General features: G+C 38.4%; 1 protein-coding gene and 1 non-coding gene across 5 annotated transcripts in view; both read left to right on the forward strand.

The window, feature by feature from the left end:
- The first annotated feature begins 531 nt into the window (after positions 1–531).
- ZFR (zinc finger RNA binding protein) overlaps positions 532–21,379 on the forward strand; it is a 38,223-nt gene continuing 17,375 nt past the window's right edge. For 2 of the 4 annotated variants that reach the window (XM_065740003.1, XM_065740005.1), the window contains exons 1-8: positions 532–608; positions 811–895; positions 14,939–15,221; positions 15,693–15,837; positions 16,461–16,679; positions 17,792–18,039; positions 18,994–19,185; positions 20,710–21,010. In XM_065740003.1, coding sequence (XP_065596075.1) covers positions 572–608; positions 811–895; positions 14,939–15,221; positions 15,693–15,837; positions 16,461–16,679; positions 17,792–18,039; positions 18,994–19,185; positions 20,710–21,010 — 1,510 coding nt within the window. In that variant the 5' untranslated portion in view covers positions 532–571. The remainder of the gene's footprint in view (positions 609–810; positions 896–14,938; positions 15,222–15,692; positions 15,838–16,460; positions 16,680–17,791; positions 18,040–18,993; positions 19,186–20,709; positions 21,011–21,379) is intronic. The other 2 variants (XM_065740006.1, XM_065740004.1) reach the window with 2 other exon arrangements.
- Positions 12,269–12,405, forward strand: LOC136050943 (small nucleolar RNA SNORA66). Its single transcript, XR_010622439.1, has one exon. It is a non-coding gene; the product is annotated as a small nucleolar RNA SNORA66 (small nucleolar RNA).

Genomic DNA, 21,379 nt, shown 5'->3' on the forward strand with positions numbered 1-21,379 from the left:
GAGTGGTAATGAGGTGTATGCTGACAACACAATTGGTGGGAAAGACATTTAGTACCAATACACCCAGTACATGCATGGGACAAATATTGCTATGGGATGAGGACGATGGATGATTTCATCTGGACTTCTGCTTCTTGAGTTACCAACACTACACAGATGAGGTCACACCTCAGGTACTATGTTCTGGGCCCGTCATTACATGAAAGGCAGCAAAGCCCTGCAGGATATACAGAGACGGGCCTGGAACACGGTTCCCAGGAGGCATTGCACATCCCGCGCATGCGCAGTCTCCCCGCTCGGCGGCAGCGGCGCTAGGCGCGCTCTGCGGCGGGAGGAGGGAGGAGGCACGGCCGCGGTGCGGACTACAGCTTCCATCGGCCCTCGCAGACCTCGCGCGTGCGCACGGCGCCGGCTCGGCCGCACACCGCCATTGTCGCCGTGGGTGGGTGGGAGGGGGGGGAAGGGAGCGAGCGCGGCGGCGAGGAGGAGGCGGCGGCGGCGGTGGTGGCGGGAGGGGGGGGGTGAGAGTTGAGAGTTCAGACGCCGCCGTCGCTGCCGCTAGCTCGGACTCATGATTCCCATATGCCCGGTAGTTTCGTTCACCTATGGTGAGTAATTGCGCTCGGGGCGGGCAGGGGTCGGCGGGTGGGTGAGGTGGGGCGGCGGTCCGGAGGCGCCCGTCTGACCTGACGCTCTCTCTGTCCCTTGTCTGTGTGTCCGTGTCCCCTTCTTCCTCCCCCCCCCCCCCCTCCTGCCGGGCCTCCTGTCATGGCCCCTACCTCCGCCGCCTCTGCGTTACCGCCGCCACAGTGCCCAGCCGGCTGGGAGAAGATGCCAAAATGGCCACCGGCAACTACTTTGGATTCACCCATAGCGGTGCTGCTGCTCAGTATAGGTAACCCTCGCGACCCCGCCCCTATCCGCCCGGGCCCTCATCCCGCGCTCGCGTCCCGCGGCGAAACCTCCCCACACCCCTCAGGGCTGAGCGCCCGGCGCCGCACCTTGCCCCGCCTGGCCGGGACCGTCGTGCCGCCGCCCCTCCCGCGGGCGGCTGTGCTCCTTCCCGGCGGGTCCGGCCATCCCCGGGCTGGGGGAGCCGGAGGGGGGCATCGCGTCCCAGGGCCTTAGATTAAAATGGCCACTTTCCGTCGGAGCCGGCGAGTTCCGCCTGCTGCCCGGGCCCTTCTCCTCTTTGGGCCCTCGCTTTCCCCGCAGCTCTGTCACCGTGGGAAGGCTCAGTCCTCGTTAATCTAGGTTAAAATTACGCCAGCGAAACCTGTGGGAGAGTGAGTGGGTGAGGGAAGAGCTGGAGCCGTGGAAAATACGGGGGGCTGTCTCATTCCCCCATGATATTCTGTTGTAGGTAATGGTCTGTCTAAGAAAGTAGAGAAGGTATCTTCAGGGCCTATCATATTTCAAAACGATTTCCTTTCTTGGTGTTATCTAAGACCTGAAACTGTACCTCTTGTTCAGAGGTACTCCTGTAAATGTTGGTATTGCTGTGTATCAGAGCATTAAAAAAAAAACAGTAATTGGTACCATCTATTATCTTCTGATATCAACTTAATATGAGGGGGAAAAAACATGGATATAAGCAGAAACATTCATTTTCAACTTGTATTGGAGAAGCAACCTGAAGCCTGCGTTTAAATCTCACATTATTTGTATCATAAATCTGTAATAAAAACTTGCCTTGACTCTCAAGTCTTGTCTAACAGAAAAAAAAAATAATACAAAGACAGAAGTGTAATGCGAATGCATGAAAAATAATCAGAAACAAATGCAAGTACATGCTACTTCTAGAAAGCTAATCAAACTTGCATACCTGATGTAGTTTCAGGAGAGCAGAGTTTTATGGAGATCTTGCATTGACTCTTAATACTGTACATCTATCCTTTCTTGGAAGCAGGCATAGTATGCTTTCATTTTAATTTAATTCCAATGTTGAATATTTAGAGGAAGGGATTAAATTCAGCATATCTTCTAGTTCTTCCAAGATGGGGTGCTTGCAACATGTTTATGTGTTGCTTGACAGTTATAGTGAAATTTGAAACTGAGTCCTCATAAAATGTGGAAGAGTTTTTAAATAGCTTAGAGGATTATTTTTTTCTTTTGGATTAAAAATAAAGTCTGTTAGTGAACAATAAACTATGCGATCCATATGACTGCAATTAAGAAATGGAGATGAAGTTATTTTTCCTTTTATGGTGGAGATAAGGTATATAGATTTAAGAACTTGAACAACTCATTTGAAATTTCCTTCTGCACTGCAGCATGAAAATGTTAATTGGAATAAAGTTCAAGTTCAGAATTGCTTTCATTGAATTCTAAATGCATTTCTGAGAAAGTGGAAAAACTGAACAAAAGGAGATTTTTCCTCTTCTACCACAAGTACAATATACTATTCCATTTGTGTATCAGTAAATGACTTTGTCCTATAAATGGTGTGTATGTCCACCATCATTGAAAGTTGAGAGGCACGGCAGTGTTAAAGCAGTCCTTTAACAGGAGCCAAATTTAATGTTTTTAGCAGAAAACACAGAAGGTGCTTAAAACATCTGAAAGGGGAATTTATTATCAAAAGCAGATCTGGCAGATCATTAATCTGCCAGATATACTGAGTGCTACAACGCCTATATTCCTTTCTAGTATATTTGAGCAAAAGATGGTGGTGGTAGGGAAAATAATTGAAGATTTAATATAGCAACAAGCTCTCTAGGATGTCTTTTTTTGTTGTTGTTCATAAATACTGGTTTTCACAAAGAACATTTGAAATCTTACCTCATTTTATATTTAATCAAAGGCAGCAAAAGAACTAACTGCCCTTTAAACCTATAAATAATGGATTAGAAGCATTCTTGTTCCTTTCAGTGTTGTAATTGCATAAATTTTCCTGCTGCCCACTTCGTTCAGAATTCTGTGAACTAGTCAGTAATAATATCATGACTTAATGAGAGCATAATTAAAGTGTTCAAATACTGATCCCGGAAATTTCTCCAAGTATTACAAATATACTTTCTGCTGATGGTGGTATTAGAATCTGAAGTTAAAAGCCTCTGTGCAGTGCAAAATTCATCTGCTAGTTATTTCAGTAACAGTATTAATCCTTTATTTACAGGTCTGAAGTAAAAGTGTAGTTTGCTTATACCAGTCCTCTTTTGTGCGAATATGTGCACCCTGTAGTTCATTTGAGCCACAGTTTCAATTCAGTTTGAGATGAAGGTTTTAATGTTGACTTGCATTCCACATGTGAGAAATATGCGGTGTGTTATGCTTTCATTTTAAAGTCGGCTGATTGATACATAAGAATACTGATGGAGAGATGAGGGCATTGAGAATTTAGATAGAGAAGTGGGCTTTTTTTTGTTTGCAAATATAGTGGTCTTATTTTATGAACCTAGAATTAAGATTTTTGGCTTCTGTTAAGAAGAGTAACTCTTTGAGTTTCATTTAGTGATGTTCTTACCAAGTCCCCACAGTAATAAGACAGGTCATAAGCTGGGAAATCCTTGGGTACTTATGAGTGATTTATTAACTTTAAGTTGCCTGCAAGCAGCGTATTATCGGTTCATGTTGTGAGCCATTACAGATAAAGGAAACAGTAGCAATTCAGGCATAGAGCAGAACACCATACCTGTAAGTTTAGGTTAAGGTGCAGTCTTCCGTGCAGCCGTGTAGATGGGAATATGTCTGCTGTGCACAGTTTTAGAGGCATTCGGGGCTAGTGCAGAGCTGCAGAGGAAAGGGATGCTGTGGGTGGTAAGTTTGCTATTGTGAAATTCAGGGGAGTGTGAGTGTGTGTTCTTTTTCTTTTTTCCATGTTTGTTAGTACTGACCATCACTTTTATCTCAGCAGCGTCAGCTTTCCAATCAGATTCAAATTCCAGAAGCAATTAGTCTCAAAGACTAATCCATGTAGGCCTGCTAGCCCAACCTTAAAATATCAGCAAACATAATTCAAACTTGCAGTGGTGGACAGCAGCAAAATAGGCAATGCTGAGTAGGAGTTATAGTTTATTCTGAAGTGGAAATGCTTTATTAAACGGAGTTAAGCATGTTTAGTAATCTTTGGTCATGTTAAGCACACCCAACTCTTAAACATGGGCAACAAAACTAAAAGTAATAGGGCTGCTCCAAAAGTGATGCCTCTTATTATGTTGGCCCACGATGTCAGAGGCAGATGGTGGTGGTGTGACAGTAGAGGATGACCCCTCCCACCAGATTTATTACATTTTATTGCTGTGTGACAGAGGACAACAGAGGGGCAGCCTGGTATAATGGTGTCCGGCATGGAAATGCATGTGAAGGAAAGGTGTGTAAAAATGGCACCCATTGACTCTTGCTGAATGTTTATGGAATCCAGTCAGTGTGAGCACAGAGAAGCATTGGGTGGTGTATTTCAGCAGTGGCCTCTGCTGGTGCATATTTTTGCAAGTGTGGCATGCAGATGCTTGTTCCTTGCTGGCAAAAATGCATAGCTAATGGGGGCAGCTATGTTAAAATAGTGTTTTGTAATTGAGAATTTGCTTTATTAAAGAGTGTTACTGTGCTCTTTGTATCTGCTGTAGTTTCCATGGGAATAAGTAGGAAGCATTCCTTTTGGAGCAACGTAATTTTATCTCACAATGAATGTACCTACATCACAGTGTAAAAACTCCCAACTCTGCTTTCTGTGATTTTTATGACCACGCTGCTTTGAGTTGCATCACATTTTGAGAAGAATATGCATTTTTTTAAGGAAAAGAGACTTCTTAGTATGATCAAGCTGCGTGGTACTGATTCTCCTTTGCTCAGTCTATGCTAGTCTTAAGTGGTATCATAAACATGGCATTTTAGCTTATGAAATATACATGATAAACCTCTAATAAGCTACTGCTGTTTATGCAAACCGATGACATACCAGTCTGAGATGAGGTATGTCAAGCTCAGGAAGACAGTAAGAAGCTTTGGGTTTGGTAATGTGGACTATATAATGGTAGTGACAGGAAGTCAAAGGAGGTACTGGTAAACCGGGGAGGCGGTGTGCCTCAGTAATCAGAGGAGCCTTTGTTGTTTCTGAGAGGGAAGTCTGCCAACTTGTTTAAATTTGCAGCAGGATAAGAACCAAGCACTTGGGGAAAGTTTTCTGTTATTGGCATAGTTAAGTCCTTTGTAGTTGTAGCCTCAGAATAGTTTGGTGATTTAGGCTTAAATCTGGATTGCTATGTGATAAGTGAAATTTTGTCTTCTACTTAAATGCAAAAATGGTAATGTGTCATTGCATTATTGGTACTTAGAAGAGCAAAAAAATACAAATTTCCATGGTGGTGAAGTTTCTTTCTTCTAATACAGAACTTGCCCATTTTAGTACTTTTTTTTTCTTTTTTTTTCTTTTTTTTTCTTTTTTTTAATGACAGGAAAGATGTTAGTATTTACTAGTTTTTTAGGCAGATCTTGCATCTCAAGTAATTCTTTTTGTCATGTGCTATTACTGTGAGTATGGCTTTAAAGACTATCAAAACGTTGCTTTTATTCAAGAATGCAAGTCGCTGTGTAGGCAATGAGCCATCCATTGTGTGCAACGGTACAGGGTGGTAGATGCAGAGTTTGCATTGCATCACTGGTTTAGACACTTCAATTATGGTGTGATGTAAAGTGAGGGGAGCTGCCAAATTTGATTTTAAAACAAGTAGTGAGAACAAATGCTAAGATTAATTAAGCAGGAAGAGTGTGTTGAAAACATGAGCATCTTTGAGATGGGTTATTGATAGTCAATTATTTAGCGATTGGTAGCGGTGAGTACTTTTGGGATATAGTGGAATAGTGGAAGAAGGGAAAATAACAGTTGCTTTAAGGGAGTGTATTTTTCAGATGAGATGTAATTAGACTGTAGAATGTGTTACCCAGAGCTGCTAAAATTTTACAGGATTCAAGAGTGTCATACTTGTGCATAGCTTAAGGCCTCCCTTTGGGTTCATAGTGAATTGCATTGTAATCAATATTGCACTCACATAATTATTATGAGAAGTAATATTTTTCATTAATATTCTGAATTTATTCACTCTTCATCAAAATTGTACGCTTACATTCAGTGGCAGGCTCTTAGAAAATACAGAATATCTTGCAGGAATATTCTATTTCACCATATTATGATGTTTATTGTTAAGTGCATTCAGGAGACAATAAAATTCCATTATTATTACTGATGTCATTGCTATTATTTCAGCCCAAGTTTCATTCACAGACCTGCCACTTCATCTGACCAGTTACTCAGTAGTGCATCCTTATCTATTTCTCTAAAGAAGCAGTATGTTGCAATGCTTACATCTGTTTTTTTGTACATTTAGGTCCTAGTTATTTCTATCTTACAGTCTCTGAAATAAAAAAATGCAGAACTGTATTTTTAGTCTGAGCTTTGCTATTCTGTTAGTAACACAATAGGCTATCAAACTTTGAGAAAGTCTGTAGTTAGATCTCAGTAATTCCTTAATTCTAAAATATTCAGAGGACTTAGAATTCAAGAAACAAGGCTTGTTTTGTTTCAAGATATTAGCAGTTTAAAAAATTATGCTTATCTGTTATGTTAAGCTATCTTGAAAAATCTCTTCTTTAAATGAAAAAATAAGTTTCCTAGAAATGTAATTTAGAAGTTGTCATCTCATAATTGGAGACAAAATTGGTTTAGCCCTGGTCTAACTCTGTGTCAGAGTAGTGCTCCTTATGAGGCTAAAACTGAAAATATAGGGATGTCCTTTAGTTGTAAAAAGTGAGTTTTCAGTGTTCAGGGCTCTAGGTTGGGCACTTCCAGTCCACAGGCCATCTGCACTCCCCAGCAGCTAGTAGTGCAGCCTCACAAAACTGTAAACTTCTGCCATTATTATGTGATTTTTAGCTGTATTTTTCTTGAATTTGTTGCACGTAACTTGAGTGTCAACTGCATAGGTGGCAACTGAACTGTGGGGTGGAGGGTGCAGTGCATTGCTGACTCCACCTCTCATGCCCACCAGACACACTCCATCCAACTCATACCTGAACGATTGACGCGGTACATTTGTTTGTCCACTTGGCAAATAAAATGCAGTGATAGCTGATGATAATATTTCAAGCTAACCTGTATCCGTGTTTGCCTGTGAAGACACATGTTTTTTTCTACTAAGCAGACAAGTTAAGTTTTCTTATTTAATTTTTCAGCTTGAAATTCAGACATTTTTGGTGGACATGATTGCTCATTTAATTGAATCAAACATGCATTTTCAAGGTGGAAATCAACCTATCTGTGCTATGTTTCAAAGCACAACTGTTGAAAATGAAACTTAAATTATGGCTAGATGAAGTTATGGATGCTGCTTTTATGCATTTTGATACATCTAATGTTCTTTGAACACTAAAAAATATACAGCCTTGCTTTCTGTTTTGATAAAGGAGTTCGAGAGTACGTTTCAGGATTTAAAAAAAAAAATCATTACTTTTTTATTTATTTATTTATTATTTGATTTTCTGTTGACATAAATACATTACCTGCAGATTTTGAATTGAAATGCACAGAGTTGCAATCAGACATACACATTTAAGGAATGTCTCTTTGCCACACTCTTCTAAAATCTCTCTTAGCAGAGAAAAATATCCTTTGCTTCACAGTTGCCCCTTGTACATGCTGCCAAAATGTGGTTACATGAATATTTGTGACCAACTGTTTTCAGGGATGAAATGCAGGAAGAGTAAAATTTCATCAAAAATCTCTGAAAAGCACTGTGAGAGCTCACTAAGAATTACAGCCGCTGCTATCGATCCAGACTTTGATGCATTACTTCTGCAAAAAGAAATGTCAAATATTCTTCAAGCAAGAAAACTTGTTTTCTATTTTTATTGCCCTCTTATTTTTTTAATGTTTTAATAAAAATTATTTAAAAAATAGGAGTTTTGTTTCTTATATACGTGAACTACATTTAATGTTTTATATGTGGCTCAAGATAATTTCTCTGTACTCAGGTGTGGCCCAGGCAAGTCAGGAGGCCAGAAACCCATATTCTGTACAAAGCTGTAATAGCAGCAGCATTACAGTGTATATGTTGGTTGTTAGTTTTCTAATGGTTTGATACTGTTAATGTGCAGTAAATAGAGCTTTCTACCTTTTTTCTTTCTTTGTACAAAGGAAGCCTCAAATCTTTATTACTGTAAAAGATCAGTATCTGGAAAAAGATAAAATAAAAGTGTTCTCCAGAGAAGAATTCAGTCTTTGCTAACTTAAATTTAAATGCTTCTATTTTTGTGTCATTCTTGGTCTGATAAATTGGAAGAAACTCAGACTTCCTGTCAGTATTGATCTTTAAAAGTAGCTAATAAGTGAATGCGCTGCTGTATTAGATCTAACAGTTCTTGCTTAAGCTTGTTTTTGTGGAGGCATTAAGCTTGTTTTTGTGGGGGCATGTTGCCTGCAGATCTTTAAGTAGCTGTTTAAATTAGACAGACCTGTTCTTCTGGAACTGGACAGTAATGTTTTACTAATTGAGCACTAGTACTTGATTAATTTTTATTGATCAGTGTATGTTTCTTGTCCAGCTTCTGACTTACAGTTTAAAGCATTCTACTAGCATATGAAAAAAAAAAAAAAACCTGCTTCAGAAGTTCATATTTCTTTTTGTTTGTTTCAAAGACACTATTTCTGTTCCCTTAGTGAAGATCTTTATGTAGCTTAGAAGAGGTTATTTTTAACTCATTTTAGCCAAATGTAAGTCTTCAGCCAGGAAGAAACACACTCTTTTTGATCAATACTGTATCTTACTTGATAATGCAGTTTAGAATTGGGCTGAGAGGTGTTAATAATTCTTTGCCTCTGTTTTGGAATTACACTAGCCTCATAACATAACATGGAATCAAAGAATCTCCATGGTTCAGTAGACCTCCAAGATCATCCAGTCCAATATTTCTCCACTAAACCATGTCTTCTGGTACAACATCTAAACATTCATTGAACATGTCTCTTGGACATGGTAATTAATGATATGGACAACAGAGTCAATTGAACCACTGAAGGTGAAGAGGCATAACATGAAAGAATGACTCAGCAGTGAGCCCCACAGCCATGCAGAGGGACCTGGACAGACGAGATTTGGACTGACAAGACTCTCATACAGTTCAGCAAGGAGAAGTCCAGAGTCCTGCTGCTGAGTACTGACAACAGTAGCCAACTGTACATGCTGGAGGACACTGAGATTGAACTGGAGAATAGAAAGTGGATGTCCTGGTGATCACTCAATTGAACATGAGTCAGCAACATGTCTTTTCTGCTAAGCAAGTTAATTGTATCCTTTGCTGCAGTACAGGAGAGACATGGACATGCTAGAAAGATTCCAAGGGAGGGCTAGCAATATGATCAAGTGACTGGAACACTTTCTCTATGAGAAGAGGCTAAAAGAGCACCAGGGATTGTCCCGCCTGGAGGAAAAAAAAAAAAAAAAAGACAGTCAGAGGATTTAATCTATGTTTATAAATACCTGAAGGGAGGATGTGAAGATGATAGAGCCAAGCTCTTTTTGGTACTGGGCTGGTAGGCAATGGGCTCAAACTAGAACACGGGAGATTTCCTCTGAACATCAGGAAGCACTATGCTAAGGATGTGTGGAGGATGGAGCACTGGTAGCCGAGGCCCAGAAAGGTGTGGAGTCCCCTCCTTGGAGATCTTCAAACCTGCCTGAATGTGGGTTTGAGACACCTGCTTGAGTAGGGGCTGGACTGATCCAGATGTCGTTTTCAACTTAACCAATCTATGACTTTGATTTGGTAAATAGGAAAAAGATTTTTAAACACTGTACTGCTGGAGCTTACATTTCTGAGTATATACAGTCTTAAGTGCTCACGCCATGAAAGTAGCTGTAGTGTTAGTCTTATGTCCTGCTTGTGAGCTATATGAGCAAAACACACGCTTGGGAACGTTTTATTTTCTTTGATCAAAGGAATTTCATACACCAGACAACACTGTGGGCAAGTCTAATTTCTTTACTGTGTGATGAATTCTGCAAGGTTGCAAGCCAGTCCATCCCTTCACTGCCCAGAAAATCAGATTGACATGGTTTTGGAGATTAGTATGGAGAAAGGCACTCAGTCTCAGCTCACTGTAGTCATTCCCATCTAGGAAGTTTACTGTCGTAACAGCATTTCATTATGTGTGGCACTTCAATTTTAATGCATTGGAAAGATCTGATTAGTATTTTACATTGTTAATATTAGTAGAAATTAGTATACTCTTCAAAGTTTGAACCAAATGTGTTTGACAAAAAACACTTTTTGAATGCACTGTTGTCCAATAGTTGTGAACAAAGAGTTCATTCTATAAATCTCCAGATTCCTTTAGTAAGTTATTGAATAACATAGTAAAGTAGGTATATACTGGGGTTTAAAACTTTTGAATAGAAACAAGTCTATTTGGGAAGCATAGAATGTGGGGAAACAGAAGTATGTGCTGTAGCAGTTTAGGGCAGGCAGGGAAAGAGTAAATTAGCTAAGTTGCTGAAAATGAACTTTGACTGAAATGTCCACAGAACATCGGGCGGAATAATTCATTGTAACATTTAAACTGTGAACTGGATGTGACTGGGATATTGAAAATACAGTGAAATAGAAATCTGAACTCGAAGTTGAGCATTCAAGAATATGTGTTCCTGGAAAAGAGAAACTGAAGTGAACTTGGTGGAATAGCACTTTTGGCATTATGATCATTCAAAAATAGGTTGACATGAACAGAATATATAACTTTTGGATTAAATCTTCAATAGAGGAGTTTTAGGGTAACACAGCAAAAGTAGAATTTGAAGCTGCCAAGTCCTTCCTTAGTAACTTAAGTCACAGAGTGGTGTTTATTTTGATTTTGCTCTGTTAGTAAGGTTAAAACTGTAAAATTATAGTATGAAGTTACGTTGAATTGAGCAGTCACAAGGTGGGTTTATTTTTATTATGTGTTGGTCTATAACTCCTTTGCTTTTTAATCTGAAACTTTTATAAACTTAAGGAAAATTATTTTCACACTGAGGGTGCTCAGATTCTGAAACAGATTGTTTAGAGTAGCCTTGCAATCTCCATTTTTAGACATAATCAGAATATGACTGCACAGAGCTCTGAGAAACCTAATTTAACTTCAGTGTCAGTTGTGCTTTGAGCATAGGATTAAATTAGATCACCTCCAGTGGTTTGTCACAAATTATTCTGTGATTTTAAGCTTACCTAGTTAGTAAAGATAGTGGCCTGAGGAGCTTGTCATATGAAGAGAGCTGGACCTCTAAATTCTGACATACTTATAAGAGTGGTAGAAGTTATTTGGGGGAAGGAAAGAATTCACCTACAGAAAAACTTGAGTAATTTACCAGAACACTGAGTTTGTGTCATCGTGCTACAATTGTATGTAATGTTCTTAGCCCATAGAACACAGAGTAATTTTATGCCAGTTGTGTTGAGTGATTAAGCTAAATTGAATTAACTTTCTTTGTTATGGTGAAGAACATGCACGTTTTGTTACAGTAGCTCAGTTGACATATTCATCATTACTTTAACTGCTTGAGCACCTGACAAGTCTTTTGGCGTCTAATATATTGGAACTAAGTTGAAATGCTCAGTGTGGTGCATTATGGAAAATTATTATGTAAGGTAGAGATTAATAAGAGAATCACAATCTTAGAGATATCGGTAGAAAAATGATTATCACATACAAATAATTACACTGAAGTCGTGCAAGGATTGATCTTGATTATTATTTAGTATTTACATCAGTATGTAATGTCATGATATCTGATGTAAAGGAAATACTGTCCATTCTTAAGTGACTTCACAAGAAGCTGTTCTAAGGAACGTAGTGTGAAAAGAAAAGCTCTGTCTGGAGCAAGGTGGATAGCACAGTTAAAGCTTCATCTGAACTGATGACTGTTTTTTTCCATTCATGGTCAAAAAAGATGAGTAGATAGCACTAGGATAGGTGCAAAGATGAGCTGCAGAAACTGGAGAAAGATAATGCAATACGGGATCTGGCAGAAATGTATGGGAAGAAGTAGGTTGATCTCAGTAAGTACAGTGGACATTTATCACCGAACAAGGATAAAAACCTCTGCTAAGTTAAAGGACAAGCAGCACAAAAATCCTTTGGCAGAAATTAATTATGTAGAAGTGTCTGGTCATCTTAACATCAAAATGTTTTAAGTGAGAGCTTCAAGAGCAAAGGAAACCTCATAAATGTAGAAAAGATGATGCCATGTACTGCAATGAGTATCTCTTTAAGAGGAAGAAATAGTCGGTTCTTCTAACCTTGCAAACTCGATCACTAGCTCTGCATGATGTTGCAGAAGCAAGGGGAACAGGTTTGCTAAAGTAAACATGGTAATAGAACTGTACTAGCCTTAGAAATCAAATGACTGGGGCTGATAATTCTATTCCATGATAAGGAATTTTGTTAGAGAAATAGCATAGAAGGAGTGGTACTGGGCAGAATGTTAACGCTGCTGTTCAGAGCAGCCACCATCTCTGCACAATATTGAATACTGAAAACTCAAGAAGTTTTAATAATATATATTGTGTGAATAAAAGCATTTTCTCTTATAAACTGTCTGATAATGTTACCTCATACTGTGTTGTGAGCACCTTAATGTATTTTGTAATAGTAAGTTGAGAGTGGTTTTGTAAAACTTGAAGAGTTAATGATTTCAGGACAGGCTTCACTTCTTTCTCTTTTTCCCATTTTTTCTGCATGTATACCTTGTGTTTTGGCAGGCATACTATTCTCTGAGCTCTGACATTTCTGACAGTTCTACCATGTTAAAAAATGAGTCCAGAAAAAAAAAAATCTTCCTTTCTTTTTTTTTTTTTCCCCTCACTTTTCTGCTACGTGAATGCAATAAATCAGTGGCTTGACAACTAGCAGAACTAACACAAGGGATGGAATAGGATGGCAGGGCTGGGATTAAGGATCAGGTGGATTAAGATTTTTCCTTGTGGACATTGTTGAAGAGTTCAGGTGTAGTACAAGTCAAAGGGAGACCTCATTGCAGCTTTCCAATATGTAAAGAGAAATTATAAACAAGAGGGAAAACTTAATGTAGGCAGATAGTGATAGGTCAAGGGTAAATGGTTTTAAACTGAAAGAGGAGAGCTCAGAACTGAGTTTAGTTTGGATGGAATGTAGTTGGTGTTTCAAGCAATGAAATATCAAAGGCTAGTGGTGGAAAGTACCTTCTGGGTAGGAAAGTCCAGTAGTAGTAAAATCTTTTCTGTGTTTTTCTGCCATACTTTCTAATATGTTAATTTGTTCTCCTGCAATTAAATTACAGTTTTATTTCTTTTTAATTACTAAATTCAATGGAGTAATGGAAATGTCTATAGCAAAAATTATATCTACAACAAAAAGATGCTTTGTTTCTGGTAGTTACATTAGAGAGAATATTGTAGGCTTGTGGCAAAAAATATTGTGTCTTCTTGTGCCTTTTGGTTTTGAGTAGAACTGCGCTGCAATTCCAGTTTGCTGAGTACCTATCAAGTGAGATAGCATATTTCTGTTTTCTTTTAAGTAGGGAATACTGTCTTTTGATAGACATGAATTCATTACCTTTTAATTGTGGTAGGAATATCTGAAATCCTACAGTGATTCCTAAATGTAGTTGAACAACAGTGAAGGAAATGTGAAAATAAAAATCAGAGTAATCACTGACTCTCTGTTTTATATCATTGTTCCAGGCAGTGTTATTTTGCCCAGTTCACTGTATTTGTTTAAAAATCAAAGCAACTATTATAAATATCTGAGGTGTGGGGGACACAGTGGTGAGGCCAGACTCTTTTCAGCAGTATGTGGAAACAGGACAAGGGGGAACGGACAGAAACTGCAGCACAGGAGGTTCTGCACGAATGTGTGCAAGAACTTCTTTATGGTGAGGGTGACGGAGCACTGGCACAGCTGCACAGGGGGGTGGTGGGGTCTCCTTCTCTGGAGATATTCAAGACCCGCCTGGACGCCTACCTGTGTGACCTGGGCTAGGGAGCTGCTTTGGCAGGGGGGGTGGACTTGATGATCTCTTGAGGTCCCTTCCAACCCCTATGATTCTATGATTTTATAAATCTTAATTGTAATGTGTAGTTACAGATTGAAATAAGACATTAGCGTCATTTTTTCTTCTAATAATTGAACTTCAGAGGCCAGAACTTTCTATTTGGACTGATGGTACTTACTTGTTCTTTGTTAATAGCCACATATTAATGTCCTACCTGCAAATTTTAGAAAGGCAGATTAGGCTCAGCATGTGCTTGGAAGGTTGCCCAAGCTCTGGTGGCAGGCTTCTTGCTTGATCTGACTGCCCTTTGGTGATGATTCATATGATTCATATCGTGAGGCTGTGGACTGCTACATGAGCAGGGCCAGTATTTTATAATTCTACATTTTTGTGGGAAAATTGTATTAGAGGTATATTTTTAAGTGTCTCTGCCTTAACTTCAAGAGTTTGTAGAATCTCGCAACGTTAATGTATTTTACTAAAAAATACTATGCAAGTGCGAGTCAATAATGAGCTGTCTCAGATAAAGTAGTATTTATCTTAATTTGGCAGGCAGTTTTACTGAAGAACTAATGAAGCACTTAAAAGTTTGTCAGACATGGGAAGATATCTGTTTAAGACTTACATGTTATTTTGAATGAAAGACTTCTTTGAATGAAATAATTCTAGTGCTACAGAAAAAAATAACCGCAAAACCGACCCATTGGCCACTCATTTCTCTATTTAGAGAAAGTTCAAAATGATGTAGATTTTTTTTTCATAGAGGAGTAAGAGAGTTAGTAGAAACCATTGAAGTGTATTCATAAGCAGATAGCTGTTCGTAGTTGATTAGTAGAACAGCCAAGTATTTATCAAATGTAAGATTTTGAAATGTCTAAGCATTAGCTTAGGATGTTAAATTAATGTGATCATTTACTTACTGTCTTTTTCCCATATAGCCAGCAGCCAGCTTCGGGTGTAGCGTATTCCCATCCAACTACAGTGGCTAGCTACACAGTCCACCAGGCACCAGTTGCTGCGCATACAGTTACTGCAGCCTATGCTCCAGCAGCAGCTACAGTTGCAGTAGCCAGGCCTGCTCCAGTGGCTGTTGCAGCTGCTGCAACAGCTGCTGCATATGGAGGCTATCCTACAGCGCACACAGCTACAGATTATGGTTATACACAGAGGCAGCAAGAAGCTCCGCCACCACCGCCTCCTGTCACTACACAGAATTACCAGGTGTGTTAAGCAAAAAAAAAGTAATTACTGCTGAACTACTGTGACACATCTGTGACGGAATTTTTAAGACCAGTGTAGGGATGATGTTTGTAAACTTGTGACTTCATATTTTGTCAAGGTGTGTATTGTTTTTCCTACGTGTTTTATGAGAATGTGATATAGTCATTATGAAAAGATAACAAAAGTAGTTGCTTTTTAGTTACAAAAATAGCTTGTAAGGGAATGAGATTAATTTTGTATTAAATCTGGCAAGGTCTGTCTGATTTTTCTTCAGGTGTAATATAAACATTCAATTTCTTTAATGTGTTTATCTATTTACAATGCCTCTGTGAATATTTTTTCAAGCAAATCATCTTTAGTGTAGGTTAGACAGAAATGTTGTTGGATATTTTTCCTCTGCTAATAACATATGTAGTTAGAGAAATAAAGGTTAAGGATAAATTCACTGTTCTTTCCTTTTTAAATGTTTAGGATTCCTATTCTTACGTTCGATCTACTGCCCCAGCCGTAGCTTATGACAGCAAACAATATTATCAGCAGCCAACTGCAACTGCTGCAGCTGTGGCTGCTGCTGCCCAGCCTCAACCTTCAGTGGCTGAGTCATACTACCAGACAGGTGGGTTGCATGCTTCAAACTCCTGTCATTGTACTGTGTAGGCACTGCTTTAATACCTCAAAAATAAATACCTATAACATACATCTAGGCAAACTTTTTGCTGATTTGTCTTGAAAGTTATCTGAGCTAGGTCAGCATGTCAAGGGCAGGTTCAGGTGATAATGATATTTGTCACTTGGTAATTCTTTAATTAGGTGATGTATGTAGTGCTTTAATTATTAGTATCATGACTGCTACAAAACATAGTTACTTTTTTTTACATTAATAAGAAGTGGTATGAGAATTTAAATGTACTTCAGTTCAGCATACTCCAGTAAAAATATTGAATGAGAATGTTAGTTGGGCAGCACAGTTAAAAACAAAACAAAACAAAAAATATCAGTAACTGATTCTTACTAATATAACCTGAGATATCATTATGCAGTTGTGAGTTACACAGTTATACAGTGCATAACTATGACTGTAAAAAAAAACAACATATATAGCAAAAGGAACCAACCAAAAAAGCCACTTCCACTTATTATATTTATTCCCCAGAATATAATTAAGTACTACTTAACAGGGTTGGCACTTCATTAAACTAAAGCCTGTGTATGTACTCTTGTATTTTCTATCCTACTTAGCTCCAAAAGCGGGATATAGCCAAGGAGCAACTCAGTATACTCAAGCCCAGCAAACACGACAAGTAACAGCTATAAAACCTGCAACTCCAAGTCCAGCAACAACAACATTTTCTATATATCCAGTATCTTCTACTGTGCAGCCAGTAGCAGCTGCAGCTACTGTTGTTCCATCCTATACTCAAAGTGCAACGTACAGTACAACAGCGGTTACTTACTCTGGTAAGAATTTTACAAATTGTGCTACTGAGATCTTTGCAGTTGTCACAGAAGGTTACAGGATTTAAATACTCAGAATTTTAGCATTTATGTTCAATTACATCAGTCTACTGAGAAATATCAGCCACTTACATAAATATTTTGTCAATATAATGATTTATCTTTAAAAGACATTTGATGCTTCAATATGCCTATTTTGTCTTGTGTGAAAATATGCAAGATACTGACATTGCTATGTGCACAGTGCTTTGAGGCTAACCATAAGATTTAGAGAAAAGATGAGAGGGAACAGGAATAAAGAAGGAGGCACATCCATGCAAATATTAACCCAGGGGAATAGGAAGAGAGCATGATGCCATGAAACAACAGTTGTAGTGACAGGGAGAAACAATCCATTATAAACCCTTGTTCTGTCTGGGTTGTATTAAACCAAAACTTCCTTGAAACAGTACCTGATAGGAGGATTAAAATAGTTGAACCAGTAGATGTAGAAAGTTTATGGGTAAACTGGCTCAAAGGTATGAAAGCCTAGTTTCCTTGACTTACTCAGCTTCAGTAGTAGCAATCGAAGAGTGCATACTAGTGTGTGCTGCAGATGTTTTAGCAGGCCAGCAGCTTTGCACTAAAACAATTTAACTCTGAATTAGAATGTTATGGCACAAGACGTTAGATTTTTTTGTATTAATTTTTTTTCCCTTTCTCTACATAATCTCCGTCTTCCTTTTAATCTTGAATCTCAAACTGTAAATCTGGTCCAGGAAAACTGTTTACTTCAACTGGCCTTTGATAAATATTTTATTATATGACGTTGTTATGAAATTTGCAAGATGTACGAGGAATTTTCACATATTCTTTAGGGATGAGAATTATATCCCACAGCATAACTGTGCATTGCAAAGATATCTCAAAAATCAAAGATGTTTCTAATAAGAGTGGTATGTGTTTGTGTCTTATGAAACATTAAGAAAAACCCGGACTGACTAACAAGATCTCAATACATTGTTTATGTTCTGCCATGCTCAAATGTTATTACAAAGCATGCTTGTAATTGATGTGTTACGTAACTGATGTATGACGTACAGTGATGTAATATTTATTTTATTTTGATCTTTGAGGTACCTCTTATTCTGGCTATGAGGCTGCAGTGTATTCAGCTGCATCGTCCTATTATCAGCAGCAGCAACAGCAACAGAAACAGGCAGCAGCAGCAGCTGCTGCTGCTGCAGCAACAGCTGCTTGGACAGGGACCACCTTTACTAAAAAGGCGCCATTCCAAAATAAGCAACTGAAACCAAAACAACCTCCCAAACCACCCCAGATCCACTACTGTGACGTTTGTAAGATCAGCTGTGCTGGACCACAGGTACCTGTATTATGTAATGTTCTGTAATACATTTTTATCACAATTTCTTTAGCTAAAAAAAATGACTCCTTCAAGAATGTTTGTTAACTTCTAAGGACCAGTTAAGTGCCCTGTGAATTTATTAATGGAATAAAGAGAAGACAGAAAGGTGCATTTTGTTAGCTTGTACAAAGAAGCTTCAACTGTATTTCAGACTCAGAAGTATTTGAATTTGATATGCGTTTTTAGCATAGCAATCTTCTTAGAATATGCTTTTTTCAAAACTCCTGAATTGTATAAATTTTGTGAATGGTAAGCCTGAAAGTTTATTCTTCATCATATTCCATCATCTCACTTTAGTTTCACAGTAGATTCAAGTGTATAAAAAGTAGATAAGAATTAATCCACTGTTTGTGTGTGAGAGGCTGAACAGTTCTTTAAGTGAGTCTGCCATTATTTCCCTCCGTCTCTGCTTTGTAGGTTGCCAGGTCAGTACAGGAGCTAATCTCAACTTCTGCATTTCGTTTTCAGCTCAGCTTTCTGTGCTGCCTTTATTTGAATCCAGTTTTTTAGTTCTTAGAATACACTGTCTTCATGCAAGTTGATGAAAAATTCAATTCAGAAGTACTGTGTGCAGTGCTGGAATTTACAACTCGGATAAATTTTTGTGACTGTATCAAGTTTTTGATAGCAGTAGCTTTTGAGCAGAACTTCACTGAGGAAGTAAGGAGGTGTAGGAGAGGAGTACTCAGTATTACCTCTAAAAGTGGACTTCTATTGGAAGAGAAGAAAATGTCTTACAAGAGTTCCACTTATGCCTTAAAGCTTGTCGTATGAAAGAACTGCTCAGCATACCAACTATTTCTCACATAAAGCATGTATTTTATGTTATGATCTATACTGTGTGTGTTCACGTGAATGATGGGCAAACAGTACGAAGGCAACTTAATGTGTGTGCGTTATTTGTTTAAACAGACTTACAAAGAACACTTAGAAGGTCAGAAACACAAGAAGAAAGAGGCAGCACTAAAAGCATCCCAGAACACCAGTAACAGTAGCACTTCTGCTCGTGGAACTCAGAATCAGTTGCGCTGTGAGCTTTGTGATGTGTCTTGTACAGGAGCAGATGCATATGCTGCCCATATCCGTGGAGCTAAGCATCAGAAAGTAAGTATTCTCTGGTTCTGGTCACTTGTATATTTTCCCCCTCCTCTTCGAGGGGAGAAAATGAGCAGAAACAATACAATTTGAATAATTTTGTTTTAAATTATTTTGTTCTGCATTTTGTTTCAAACATGTCTTTAATTAGAAGGGCACTGTTGGGAGAAAAGTGGAAAAATGTTACCACTGCATCAGAGAGAACTTTTTTTATTCAGAGAGGGATTAGACACTAGGACAGACTGCCCAGAGAAGCTGTGGATGCCCCATCCCTGAAGATGTTGGTTGGATGTCCAGGTTGGACAGGGTCCTCTGGGCAGCTTGAGCTGGTGGGTGATAATCTGCTGTAGCAGAGAGGTTGGAGATTTAGGGTCCATTCCAACCTAAGCTATTTTATAGTCCTATGTTTCTGTGGATTAAAAGTTTTCTAAATAAGACTTTTTTTTTTTTTTTGCTAGTACAATTGTTAAATTATACTAATTTAAATTGACTTGTCTAGTATTCTTTCTTTTATAAACACATTCAGATCTTAAATTTTTGGGTTATGCTCAGTAATCACATAAGTACATGAGGTATGGTACACATATTGTCCCCGTACATTTGAATGTAGCTCTCTCTTTCCTCTAGGTAGTCACTAGCTACTACTTATTTAGGTTTTCATATGTGTTAAACACTTCTCAATCTATTACTCTGGTACACTCTGAAGAATCTTTCCCATTCTGCTGCAAAAGGTCATTTGGAGAGTTCCTTGAACTTCTACTGTTACCTGACAGTATGTCTGTATTCATCTTTCCTAGCCTTGAGTTTTCATCTTGTGTATTTGTTTTTTATGAAGCCCTTATATTCCTTTGTCAGGTGGTGATCAGCTGTCTGTAAAAGGAACTACTCTCCTGCCCTTAAGTATTACTTTTAAGAACAAGTATTGTGACTTTTTTCTTTCTATGAATTCTAAGGAGTTCAGACATAGTCTTCTCACATTCTCCTTAATTGCAAAGAAAAAAATGGAAAGAATGAAAAAGAAACAACTTTTCCTTAATTAATCTCTTCAAATTTGCTAGGTAATTTGGCAGTTCTTTCAATATTCTTAAAAGACAGTGATCAAGAGACAGTGTTCTTGAATTTGAATTAAATAACTTAATGCACTATGCTCTTTGAAGAAAAGAAAAAGCAACCAGGCAGCAAAACACTGACACAGTTTCAGCAAAACCCTTCTGTTTTTTTGTCTTGTCAGTTTGTGAGCTTTCTGTTCTCATACACATAGCTTTTGAAGTAAATACATGAATTTGTGATGAAGACAAGCAATCCAAGATGATGATTAAGTATTTCCTTGTTTCAGATGAAAAAGCTTTTACAACTCCATCTTTTTTGTACTAAGATCACTTTTTGTTAAGAAACAGCAACTAACTTTGTAGTTATTGATTTTTTTCTTCAGTGTTATGTTCAGGTTTATGTTACAGCTTCCATAAGCTATAAGAAGTTCATTTTTTCTACTTTTTCCAGGGAGGTGATATGAATTTCTTTTTATTCTTACAGGTTGTAAAATTGCACACAAAACTTGGTAAACCCATTCCTTCAACTGAACCAAATGTGGTTACCCAGGCTACTTCTTCAACATCCACATCTGCTTCCAAACCAGCTGCCTCTGCTTCAAGCATAGCAACTAGCAGCAGTACTGTGAACTCCTCTGTTGCACCCTCTGCGGTGAAAATTCTTACTCCCACGGCAAGCACACCACTTAACACAGCGTCCAACAACAAAACATCTTCAACTGCTACTAATATAGCAGTAAAGAAAATATCTACACCGAAAATAAACTTTGTTGGCAAGTACAGAAGTCAGTCTTTATTTTGAAACCTAACCTATTCCATATATTTTTTTAAGATCTTACTGTAGCAGCTACAATTGTATTTAGTTAAAATGCATGAATAACTCTGTTGTGTTTTAGGTAATTACTAATAGGTGAAAATAAAACTGTGTATAAGAGTTTTGCTTTACAATTTATGATGTTTTCTGTACTGTTGTCTCAGCCTGACCTTTCCTGGAAGCTTCTTCATACTTCACGAGAGTGTTTTGGTTTCTTATCTAGTAGCTTCTGGAGTACTGCAGTTTATAGTCCAGCTGGTTCTAATTTCAGCCTATAGCCTGAGCTGTTAAAACACATTGGTAGTCAGTAACTGGGCAGCTGGAACATCTTTATAGTAGT

This window comes from Cyrtonyx montezumae, unplaced genomic scaffold (genome assembly GCF_038088225.1).
Source record: "Cyrtonyx montezumae isolate F1298 unplaced genomic scaffold, pur_monq_1.0 scaffold_25, whole genome shotgun sequence".
In the NCBI taxonomy this organism is placed as follows: domain Eukaryota; kingdom Metazoa; phylum Chordata; class Aves; order Galliformes; family Odontophoridae; genus Cyrtonyx; species Cyrtonyx montezumae.